At 42.8% G+C, this 12,650-nt stretch overlaps 1 protein-coding gene across 1 annotated transcript in view; it reads right to left on the bottom strand.

Moving 5' to 3' along the window:
- The window catches only part of RIGI (RNA sensor RIG-I), a 149,645-nt gene extending 138,741 nt beyond the window's left edge, over window positions 1–10,904 (bottom strand). The window contains exons 1-2 of the mRNA XM_053702627.1: window positions 10,817–10,904; window positions 5,653–5,836 (exon numbers count right to left, since the gene is read on the bottom strand). Coding sequence (XP_053558602.1) covers window positions 5,653–5,758 — 106 coding nt within the window. The 5' untranslated portion in view covers window positions 5,759–5,836; window positions 10,817–10,904. The remainder of the gene's footprint in view (window positions 1–5,652; window positions 5,837–10,816) is intronic.
- Between the last annotated feature and the right edge of the window lie 1,746 nt (window positions 10,905–12,650).

The raw sequence follows: 12,650 nt of genomic DNA, 5'->3' as shown, positions 1-12,650 counted from the left end.
AGACCTCGCGACCACCCTTCCTAGACTCCTACTATTAGTCAGGGAATTCGGTGCTCACTCTCATTATAAACTAAATATCTCTAAAACTGAGATTTACACCCAAGGCTTTCAGAACTCGTATATTGCCCCCTTAAAGATTGAATACCCGTATAAATGGTCGGAATCTTCAGTGACCCATTTGGGAGTTAGACTGTCCAACGACTTCCCCCGGGTTATCAGGGACAACTACCTCCCCCTACTGTCAGACCTTCGTTCCCTCAATGAGAAGTGGAACCTCTCCCAAGTCTCTTGGCTGGGACGAATCGCTGCCCTAAAAATGTCCTTCCTACCTCGACTCACATATTTATTCCGTTGTCTGCCAATCAAAGTTCCCAGGCATATCTTACTGCAGTTTCAGAGTGAGGTTACTAAGCACATCTGGCAGGGTAAACCCCCAAGGGTGGCGCAGAGAGTCTTACAGTTGCCTCGGTCACAGGGAGGTTTGGGCTCTCCCTCGATAGTAAAATACTATGAGGGAGCCATGCTCACCCATGTCTCTCAATGGGGAGCTTCACAGTCTTCCTCTAAATGGAAGTCTATTGAGCAGGCCTCCTTGCCCTTCAACCTAACTCTACGTGACCTGATTTGGACGCCTGCACATTGTCGCAGGGACTTGTTCCTAATAAATCCTATCATTCGGGAATGCCTGCAATTCTGGGATAAAATCCGCCACTCCACACAGGTTGCTCCCCACCCCTCTCCCATAGCCTCCTTGCCCGGCCTATTAGTGGGACTACAGGATGCCCATCCATCCAAATGGTCCCAATTAGAAATACTGACGGTTTCGGATCTCTGGCTTCCGACACCGGAATGTGGATTCAAACCTGATTCACAGCTCGGAGCAGACGGAGCATTGCCCCACATTCTGAAATTTGAATATCTTAGAGTTAAAAACTTCTTGATCTCCTGGGGCTTTAAGCCTCAGTCAAATCGGCCTTTAACCTTGTGGGAGTCCACCTGGAAACAGGGTGAGAGGCTCCACAGACCCCTCTCCAGGCATTACACTCTGTTGAACTCTGAACCATGCTCAGACCTGGCTCCACATCTAGTAAAGTGGGGATCCCTGCTGAACAGAACTTTTACAGCAACCGATTGGGAACAGGCGCTTGAACGAACCAAAAAAACTATACATTGCATCACCCTTTTTGAAACTTTTTATAAGTTGGTGGCTCACTGGTACTATGTGCCCACCAGGTTAGCTAAAATATATTCTGGCACATCCCCGTACTGTTGGAGAGGTTGTGGCCAGAGAGGGGACTCCCTACACATTTGGTGGGAATGTCCCAAAATACGCCCCCTGTGGCTTAAATGTTTCAGAGTCCTTCCCAAATTAGGAATTTCCCTACATAAATCTCCAGCAGTAGCCCTCCTACACATAGGCACTCATTCCATTCCCAAACATCATGCTTGCATAAGTATCTACCTCTTCATGTCCATCAAACACCTGATAGCCTCTGACTGGAAGTCAGATTCCCCCCCCAGCTGGGCGAGAGTCTGCTCCTATATGGCCTACTTATACACCATGGAAAAAAGCATATTTTATAATCTAGGCAACTCTGACCTATTTGAGCTTATATGGGCCGACTGGAAAGTTACTTACGACACAACTTGGAGACCCAATGTTCTCTCTCCCTCTTAGCCCTTCTGGACGGAATAGGGAGCCTGAGCTAGAGATAGACCTGTCCAGAATTAATCACCCCCCTGTCGACGTAACCACTCTAGATTGATGATATACTCCCCAAACCCTCTGCTTCTCCTACACCCTTCTTATTTCTATTCTTCTATCCCCCCCTTCTTTCTCTCCCGGGCGGGAACTTCCTGGTTCTCCCCCATCTGTGTTACAAAACCTCATTATATGTTTTAAATTAACCACTGTACATGCGGAATTCTTGTGTACTACTCACTATACATCTCAAAAAGTATGTTTACAGATCATTTAGAGGACGTTATGAGTCCTCGAATTGCTAATCTTGTTTATGTTCTGTTCCCTTCTTTCATTGTGTGCATATTATTATTTGTAAGAATGATAAGTTAAATAAAGCTCTTTTGAAACAAAAACAAAAAAAAAAAAAAATAAGAGGAAAAAATGGAAAAAAAACATTTTTTTCAAACTTTGACCCCCAAAATCTGTTGCACATCTACAACCACCAAAAAACACCCATGCTAAATAGTTTCTAAATTTTGTCCTGAGTTTAGAAATACCCAATGTTTGCACGTTCTTTGTTTTTTTTGCAAGTTATAGGGCACTAAATAAAAGTAGCACTTTGCTATTTCCAAACCACTTTTTTTCAAAATTAGCGCTAGTTACATTGGGACACTGATATCTTTCAGGAATCCCTGAATATCCCTTGACATGTATATATATTTTTAGAAGACATCCCAAAGTATTGATCTAGGCCCATTTTGGTATATTTCATGCCACCATTTCACCGCCAAATGCGACCAAATAAAAAAAAATATTCACTTTTTCACAAATTTTTTCACAAACTTTAGGTTTCTCACTGAAATTATTTACAAACAGCTTGTGCAATTATTGCACAAATGGTTTTAAATGCTTCTCTGGGATCCCCTTTGTTCAGAAATAGCAGACATATATGGCTTTTACGTTGCTTTTTGGTAATTCGAAGGCCGCTAAATGCCACTGCGCACCACACGTGTATTATGCGCAGCAGTGAAGGGGTTAATTAGGGAGCATGTAGGGAGCTTGTAGGGTTAATTTTAGCTTTAGTGTAGTGTAGTAAACAACCCCAAGTATTGATCTAGGCCCATTTTGGTATATTTCATGCCACCATTTCACCGCCAAATGCGATCAAATTAAAAAAAACTTTAAATATTTCACAATTTTAGGTTTCTCACTGAAATTATTTATAAACAGCTTGTGCAATTATGGCACAAATTGTTGTAAATGCTTTTCTGGGATCCCCTTTGTTCAGAAATAGCAGACATATATGTCTTTGGCGTTGCTTTTTGGTAGTTAGAAGGTCGCTAAATGCCGCTGCGCATCACACATATATTATGTCTAGCAGTGAAGGAGTTAATTAGGTAGCTTGTAGGGAGCTTGCAGGGTTAATTTTAGCTTTAGTGTAGAGATCAGCCTCCCACCCGACACATCCCACCCCCTGATCCCTCCCAAACAGCTCCCTTCCCTCCCCCACCCGACAATTGTCCCCGCCATCTTAAGTACTGGCAGAAAGTCTGCCAGTACTAAAATAAAAGTTTTTTGGGGGGTTTTAGGTTTAAAAAAAAAAAAAAATGTGTCTGCTGTGTAGGACCCCCCTTAGCCCCCAACCTCCCAGATCCCCCCCCCAAACAGCTCTTTAACCCCCCCCCCCCCCCTCTGCCTTTATTGTGCAGCATATTGGGTACTGGCAGCTGTCTGCCAGTACCCAGTTTGAAAAATAATATTGCATTTAAATTTTTTTATTTTATTAAAAATGTTCTTTATTTCTGTAGTGTAGCTGCCCCCCCCTCAACATCCAACCCCCCACCCTCTCCCAGATGCATTGATTTTCAAATCCCACCCTCCCCAGTCCTCTCTCCCACCCTCCAGATCTACAGCATATTGATGCTGAAACAGATCTCACGTGCACGCGCCGTGCACGCGCACGCACCCGCATAAGATCCCTCCCCCCTCCTCCACCAATGACTGCCCACCCGCCTCCCTGGATGAGCTCCCACCCACCAACGATAACGGCCATCGATAGCCGATGCAGAGAGGGCCACAGAGTGGCTCTCTCTGCATCGGATGGCTAAAAACAGTTATTGCAGGATGCCTCAATATTGAGGCATCACTGCAATAACATGAAAGCAGCTGGAAGCTATCAGGATCGCTTCCACTGCTTTCAAAGACCAACAACGTATGGGGTACGTCCTTGGTCATTAACTGCATTTTTTTGCAGGACGTACCCCATACGTCGTTGGTCGTTAAGGGGTTAAAGGGACACTGAACCCAAATTTTTTCTTTTATGATTCAGATAGAGCATGCAAATTTAATCAACTTTCTAATTTACCCCTAATAGCAAATGTTCTTCATTCTCTTGGCATCTTTATTTGAAAAGCAAGAATATAAGTTTAGATGCCGGCCCATTTTTGGTGAACAACCTGGGTTGTTCTTGCTGATTGGTGGATAAATTCCTCCACCAATAAACGAGTGCTGTCCAGGATTCTGGATTTTCCTTTTCAAATAAAGATAGCAAGAGAACAAAGAAAAATTGCTAATAGGAGTAAATTAGAAAGTCGCTTAAAATTGCATGCTCTATCTGAATCACAAAAGAAAAAATCTGGGTTCAGTATTCCTTTAAGGTTAAAACTGATTGCAGGGATGGTACTTCTTGAGAGCCCACTAGTTTTTTTCTGGACAGGGTCGCAATATGGAGGGGTGGGTCAGGTCATTTTGTGGACGGGTAGGTAGGGGCATGTCAAAATTGGGATCAGGCAGGGAGGTGTGTGGGAAGGACTGATAGGAGGTGTAGAGACTCTCAGTAGAGTTGCAGTAGAAAACTTAAGGGGAGTCACCAGGGGATAACATGGCGGGGGGCAGTCATTATGCTGGGGGGCTAGTTCCCCCTAGGAATGCCACTGACAGGAAGTGTAACTGGACCTTTAAAACCTTAATTGCACAGTGGTTGATAAGCAGGATGTCATGTGTCATGTCATCAGTGATATTATAGATATCATCATGCAAAGCTCCCAAGGGGGAAATGGCGGCAGTTTAAAGGGAATCGTTCATGACTCAGATAAAACCTGCAATTTCAAACAAGTTTCAAATTTATTTCCATTACCTAATTTGTTGCATTTTCTTGGTATCCTTTGCTGTAAAATAAATCTAGGTAGGCAGATAGGAGCTCAAGAGAGAGCATTTTTTTTGCACTGCTGCTATAGACTACTAAATACAGGTGCACACTCCTGAGCTCCTCTCAGCCTTCCTAGACTTTACTTTGATAATGGAAGTAAAATTGAATATTGCTTAAAATTGCATGTTCTATCTAAGCCAATTAAAGTTTAATTTTGACTATACTGTCCCTTTAAGGTTAGGCTTGCATTCCTATCTAGTAGTCAAATTAGCAAACGGTTGCTACAATACCTGATTTTTATTTGGGTTAAAGTGATTGTAAAGTTTAATGAATAAGTACCGTTATCTAAAAATAATCTTAAAAACAGGGGCACTTTCATTGATTAAACTTTACAAAGCTTCTTTTTTAAAATACTTACCTTTCTTTCATGGAAAACCGACCAGCGATCCTCCGCCCGCAGCTCCTGCTGTAGTTAGCAGATCGATGACGAATCCGCTTCCTCCAACCGTTCACCCTTTGGCATCCAGCTCGTGGGGCCACGCAACGATTGGAGGAAGCCGGATTTGTCATCGCTGTGCTAACTACAGCAGGAGCTGCGGGCGGAGGATCGCTGGTCTGCTTTCCATAAAGAAGGATAAGTATTTAAGTAAAGTCTACGTAGCTGACAGCAACATCCCATCTGATCTAAAAAAAAATCTAACTGTAGCAGTAATTACATCAAATGTAAAAGTATTATATTGCATATTGTCCTTGCTGAAACACTGGGTTAATCTTGATCACTATAAGAAGCTAACAATTAGGCTAAGGGCAAGGAGCTCACCATCTGGCAGCCAGGTATTCAGGTAGCCCAGGACATAGGTAGGTCGTATGATTTTTTCAATGTAGCTCCTAAAAAGCTTTAGTCTTTCTTTTTTCTCCTGACTCATCTCCACCACCTTCTTGTTGTAGAGCTTTTTCTGCTTCACGAATGTTGGAGTGATGGACAATTACTAAATAACTGAATCCTGTTGGAGAAAGGAAAGTCATTTACACTGAAAAATAAAAGTTTCCCAATACACCATTATTAGATTGTGTGCTTTGTCATTTGTACTGCACAATATAATACAAGTTGCACACTAGATTACAATAAGGGCAAGATTTATGATGAGCTTGCAACTGATATTTATGAAGCAGTGGTTTAAACCGCTGCTTCATAAACCCTCTCGCTAACTTGTAGTTGGCGGATGAAAATCACCCCAGATTCATTTGACCAGGCTGATTGACAAGCCCGACTCTCACTCAATTGGTTGCATAAAGGCTGTGACACACTGCAAGCGGAGCGACGCGCAGCGTGTAAATGCAGCTGTGTGCGCTCAGTGTGTCCTGCCTTTTCATCTCTTAGCACTCTGCTGCGTCAGGACGCGTAGCTGAGTGCTCAGAGATTAAATATTTGAACTTCTTCGCCTCGCGCCGCATCGCTTGCAGTGTGTCACAGCCTTAAGGGTAGAGGGGCCACATTGTCATATGGTAAATATGGGTAACAAATGCACCCCACAATCTGTAATTAAACACTGACAGGTTCACTACAAGTGTCTGTTCACAGATTGATAAATTGAGTGCTAAATGGAACCATCATCTAAAAAAACATAACAATGTTTGGTTACATACTGCACCCTTAGATCCAAAAACTAGAAACTTAGAGTAATTATCAACAGATACATTGTTATATAGTTGCGATGAGAAAGAAGAATTATGTTGATGAAGATATACATTTTATAGAAATAGTAATATGTAAATATGTATAGAAAACCACCACCTGCATGATATATACAGTATATATATATATATATATATATATATATATATATATATATATATACACACACACTATATACACACATACACACATTTTTTGTTTATCTCAGTGTATGCCCTACATTGTGAAATCTTTAAAGGGACGGTCAACTCAAAAACTGTTATTTGTTAAAAAGATAGATAATCCCTTTATTATCCATTCCCCAGTTTTGCACAGAAAACACAGTTATATTAATACATTTTTAACCTCTGTGATTACTTTGTATCTAAGCCTCTTTTGACAGCCCCCTGATCACATTACTTTTTATTTATTATCTATCGACTTGCATTTTAGCTGTGTTGTGCAGAACCAACGGGCGTGAGCACAATGTTATCTATATGGCCCACATGAACTAGCAGTCTCCTGTTGTGAAAAGCAAATACAAATAGACTGTCTATAGTGGCTTAGAAACAGGCAGAAATTTAGAGGTTTGAATGTTAAAGTATATTAATATAACAATGTTGGTTGTGCAAAGCTGGGGAATGTATAGTAAAGGCGTTATCTAACTCTTTAAACAATAACAATTTTAGTGTTGACTGTCTCTTTAATTAAAAAGGACACATGGATATGGTGAACTGTTATGATTTTTCGCTGCGGATGGTGACGCTGGAAAGTGTTACTTTGCTTCAAATTAACTGATTAATTTATTTTAAATTAATATGAACAAATTGTAGGTATAATTAAATAATCTAAACTAATCCTATATAATAAAAGGCCAAGTTTGTTTGTCCGAAGCTGTCATGCGCAGTAGAGACTGCGCACGCGAGGACAAACATACCTGGCCTTTAATTAAATAGGATTAGTTTAGATTATTTAATCATACCTACAATTTGTTCATGTTAATTTAAAATAAATTAATCAGTTAATTTGAAGCAAAGTAACACTTTCCAGCATCATCATCCGCAGCGAAAAATCATAACAGTTCACCATACCGTGGGTGCGACGTGGGCATGGCCGGACGTGAAGTTGGAGGGGTCGGGCGTGACATGGGCGGGGCCAGATGCCTAGAGACAGAGAGAACAGAAGAGGGTGGATAGAGAGAGCTGAAGAGGGGGGATAGAGAGAGGGAGAGAGAGACAGCAAAAGAGAGAGGGGGAGAGAGACAGCAAAAGAGAGAGGGAGAGAGAGACAGCAAAAGAGAGAGAGGGAGAGAGACAGCAAAAGAGAGGGGGAGAGGGACAGCAAAAGAGAGGGGGGAGAGAGACAGCAAAAGAGAGGAGGGAGAGAGACAGCAAAAGAGAGGAGGGAGAGAGACAGCAAAAGAGAGGTGGGAGAGAGACAGCAAAAGAGAGGAGGAAGAGAGACAGAAAAAGAGAGGGGGGAGAGAGACAGCAAAAGAGAGGGGGGAGAAAGACACCAAAAGAGAGGGGAGAGAGAGAGACACCAAAAGAGAGGGGGGGAGAGAGACACCAAAAGAGAGGGGGGGAGAGAGACACCAAAAGAGAGGGGGCGAGAGATACACCAAAAGAGAGGGGGGAGAGAGCGTAAAAGAGAGGGTGAGAGAGCACAAAAGAGAGGGGGAGAGAGCACAAAAGAGAGGGGGAGAGAGCACAAAAGAGAGGGGGAGAGAGTGCAAAAGAGAGGGGGAGAGAGCGCAAAAGAGAGGGGAGAGACAGCAAAGAGGAGAGAGAGAGCAAACGAGAGGAGAGAGAGAGCAAACGAGAGGAGGGAAGAGAGAGAGCAAAAGAGAGGGGGGAAGAGAGAGAGCAAAAGAGAGGGGGGAAGAGAGACAGCAAAAGAGGGGGAGAGAGAGCAAATGAGGGGGAGAGAGAGCAAAAGAGAGGGGGAGAGAGAGAGCGCAAAAGAGAGGGGGAGAGAGTGCAAAAGAGAGGGGGAGAGAGAGAGAGCAAGAGAGGGGGATAGAGAGTGCACAAAAGAGAGGGGGAGAGAGAGCGCACAATAGAGGGGGGGAGAGAGAGTGCAAAAGAAAGAGAGAACGCAAAAGAGAGGCGGTTGAGAGAGCGTAAAAGAAAGGGGGAGAGAGAGCGCAAAAGAGAGGGGGGAGAGCACAAAAGAGAGGGCGATAGAGAGCAGAGAGGAGAGAGAGCAAACGAGAGGGGGGAAGAGAGAGAGCAAAAGAGAGGGAGAGAGACAGCAAAAGAGAGGGAGAGAGAGAGAGAGCAAAAGAGAGGGAGAGAGAGAGAGAGCGCAAAAGAGAGGGGGAGAGAGCGCATAAAAGAGCGGGAGAGCGCGCAAAAGAGGGGGGAGAGAGAGCGCGCAAAAAGAGGGGGGAGAGAGAGCGCAAAAGAGAGAGAACGCAAAAGAGAGGGGGTTGAGAGATCGTAAAAGAGAGGGGGAGAGAGAGCGCAAAAGAGAGGGGGAGAGAGAGAGAACGCAAAAGAGGGGGGGGAGAGAGAGAGCGCAAAAGAGAGGGGGAGAGAGAGCGCACAAAAGAGAGGGGGAGAGAGAGCGCGCAAAAGAGAGGGGGAGAGAGAGCAAAAGAGAGGGGGATAGAAAACAAAAGAGAGGGGAGAGAAAGCAAATGAGAGGGAGAGAGAGGGAGTAAAAGAGAGGGGGAGGGGAGAGAGAGCACAAAAGAGAGGGGAAGAGAGCCAAAAGAGGGGGAGAGAGCACAAAAGAGAGGGCGATAGAGAGCAGAGAGGAGAGAGAGAGCAAACGAGAGAGGGGAAGAGAGAGAGCAAAAGAGAGGGAGAGAGACAGCAAAAGAGAGGGAGAGAGAGCAAAAGAGAGGGAGAGAGAGAGAGCGCAAAAGAGAGGGGGAGAGAGAGAGCGCAAAAAAGAGGGGGAGAGCGCGCAAAAGAGGGGGGAGAGAGAGCGCGCAAAAAGAGGGGGGAGAGAGAGCGCAAAAGAGAGAGAACGCAAAAGAGAGGGGGTTGAGAGATCGTAAAAGAGAGGGGGGAGAGAGAGCGCAAAAGAGAGGGGGAGAGAGCGCAAAAGAGGGGGGGAGAGAAAGCAAAAGAGAGGGGGAGAGAGGGAGCAAAAGAGAGGGGGAGAGAGCGCAAAAGAGAGGGGGGGGGAGAGAGAGAGAGCGCAAAAGAGAGGGGGAGAGAGAGCGCACAAAAGAGAGGGGGAGAGAGAGCGCGCAAAAGAGAGGGGGAGAGAGAGCAAAAGAGAGGGGGATAGAAAGCAAAAGAGAGGGGAGAGAAAGCAAATGAGAGGGAGAGAGAGGGAGTAAAAGAGAGGGGGAGGGGAGAGAGAGCACAAAAGAGAGGGGAAGAGAGCGCAAAAGAGGGGGAGAGAGAGTGTGCAAAAGAGGGGGAGAGAGAGCGCAAAAGAGAGAACGCAAAAGAGAGGGGGAGAGAGAGAGCGTAAAAGAGAGGGGGAGAGAGAGCGTAAAAGAGAGGGGGGGAGAGCGCAAAAGAGAGGGGGGAGAGAGAGCGCAAAAGAGAGGGGGAGAGAGAGCAAAAGAGAGGGGGAGAGAGAGCAAAAGAGAGGGGGGAGAGAAAGCAAAATAGAGGGGGAGAGAGGGAGCAAAAGAGAGAGGGAGAGAGAGAGCAAAAGAGAGGTGGAGCGAGAGAGAACGCAAAAGAGAGGGGGAGAGAGAGCACAAAAGAGAGGGGGTGAGAGCAAAAGAGAGGGGGAGAGAGCAAGGGTTGGGACCACTGTACTGCAAAAAATGTGTGAACGGGCTTTAGGACTAGTTATATATATATATATATATATATATATATATATATATATATATATATATATATATATATATTCCACAGTGAATCAGCACTTGTACCATTTTAATGACAACAGGTGCACTGTGCACAACAATGCACACAATATATTTCTCCCAAAGATAGGCACTTCGGTCTTTCAATGCAATCAGTGATTACATTAAAAAACAAGAGAGTAATTATGTTCGTGAGAAGTCGCTTTTGTGTAAGTAAAACCTATCTTTTCCCGAAATCAACTGATCCCAAATTATTTAAAAAGTCGAATTGTATATTAAACCATATGATCAGTGCATTTAATAAACTTTACTATGTGGCTGCTGTTGAATGGCTAGACTGAGTTAGAATTAGTTTCAGTTTCTATTCTGTAAACAGCTGAGCGATTTTGCCGTGTTCCTGTTCTCACAATATGTTTCCTAACCTGCATATTCTTCGCAATGTTGTATTTTTCCTGGGAGATGTTATATATATATATACAGTATATATTCCTATACTACCTGTGCTGCTGACCACAGAGTGATCCTTACCTTCCTCTTCTGGACTAGAAGCTCAAACCCGACTGAGCTTAGTCTGTCGCATATGCAGCTCACAGCACTCTCCTGTAGTTATGAGTAGATGCAAACTAAAAAAATCCCAGCGGTAGGAGAAACGAAACTCAGTATAATGCGCAGACTCTGTGTGACCTCACATAACATTCCAGTAGCTCATCTCTCTCAAGACCTTCAGCTGAGAACCCAGTATTGTTTTATTTATTTTATTTCGTATAAGCTAAATCTCCTAAAAATAAAAATTCTAGAAGAACATGTAAATAAATGTTTGTGGTTGGAAAATTTTATATATATATATATATATATATATATATATATATATATATATATATATATATATATATATATATATATATATATATATATATATATATATATATATATATATATATATATATATATATATATATATATATATATATATATATATTTATTTATTTATTTATTTTTTGGTGGGTGTGGTCTTCTGCAGCCCCTATATGTATTATACAGATGTGGACAACATAAGTGACACCTCTTTTGAAATATAAGAGTCCCTTTGGCTCAAGTGTTTGACTAGAGGTACAAGGGACCACTATGCCCCAAATATGAAAGAGGAGCAGTTTCCTTTTTTAAGATGCAGGTATAGTGCCCTAGTGATCACCAGGAATATATTCTGTAGAGCAGGTATGGCAACCGTACAGTAGTTTTTTTTAGCCTTTCAAGAAAAGCAGAACTAACAATGTGCCAACGTATTGTGGCCCTGGGAAAAGGAACTAAAAATGTGTGCTTTAGGGTGGCCAAAATTCAAAAGAGCCCCCTGGAGGGAAGAACAGCAAACATAATGATCCCTGGTACCTTACCTCAATTTGGCCCTGTGTCACTGACCATTTTTAGAAAATGAATTTTTATAGCCATAAATGTATATGAAGCTCTTGAAGGGACACTGAACCCATTTTTTTTCTTTTATGATTCAGATAGAACATGCAATTTTAAGCAACTTTCTAATTTACTTCTATTATCAATTTTTCTTCATTCTCTTGCTATCTTTATTTGAAATGCAAGAATGTACGTTTAGAAGCCATTTTTGGTTCGCAACCTGGGTTGTGCTTGCTGATTGGTGGCTAAATGCACCCACCAAAAAACAAGTGCTGTCCAGCGTGTTGAACCAAAATTTGTCTGGCTCCTTAGCTTAGATGCCTTATTTTTAAAATAAAGATATCAAGAGAACAAAGAAAAATTGATAATAGGAGTAAATTAGAAAGTTGCTTAAAATTGCATGCTCTATCTGAATCATAAAAGAAAGAATTTGGGTTTAGTATCCCTTCTATAATAATGGCCCGCTGTCCCCATGGGCTAGGAAGTTTGCTATCACTTCTGTAGAGGACAATATTACAGAACCCTTACCTTACCCAATGCTTTAGTTAGAGAGCCATTTCACACAATATTGGGAAAAAAGGGAAGGGACTTATCTATATATTTAAAGAGGACTCCACTAATTTGCAGTTGATCATCACCTGCCTAAGTAGACCCTGGAGGAGATTTGAATAGGAAGAGGGGAGCTTATTCAGAACCCCTAGCTTTTCTCATAAAACACCCAGATATCCTGTTTTAAATAAGAGGTCACATTCTTAAGTGGCTATCAGGTGACCACCATATGCATCTAGAATAATATTTTGGGGGTGGGTTATCCTCTCACATTACATTACTTTCTTTAAAAGAGGCAATCACACTTTACAAAGAATTGTCTTCTTTCTGTCCAGCTGTTGGTTACCGTCAAACCAAAGACAAATTTGCACAACACTGGTCCTGTTTCAGTGTACTGCAAATCTAA

Source organism: Bombina bombina, chromosome 2 (assembly GCF_027579735.1).
Source record: "Bombina bombina isolate aBomBom1 chromosome 2, aBomBom1.pri, whole genome shotgun sequence".
Taxonomy (NCBI): Eukaryota; Metazoa; Chordata; class Amphibia; order Anura; family Bombinatoridae; genus Bombina; species Bombina bombina.
The sequence above is the reverse complement of the archived record's forward strand: the minus strand, read 5'-3'. Positions and strand labels throughout refer to the sequence as shown.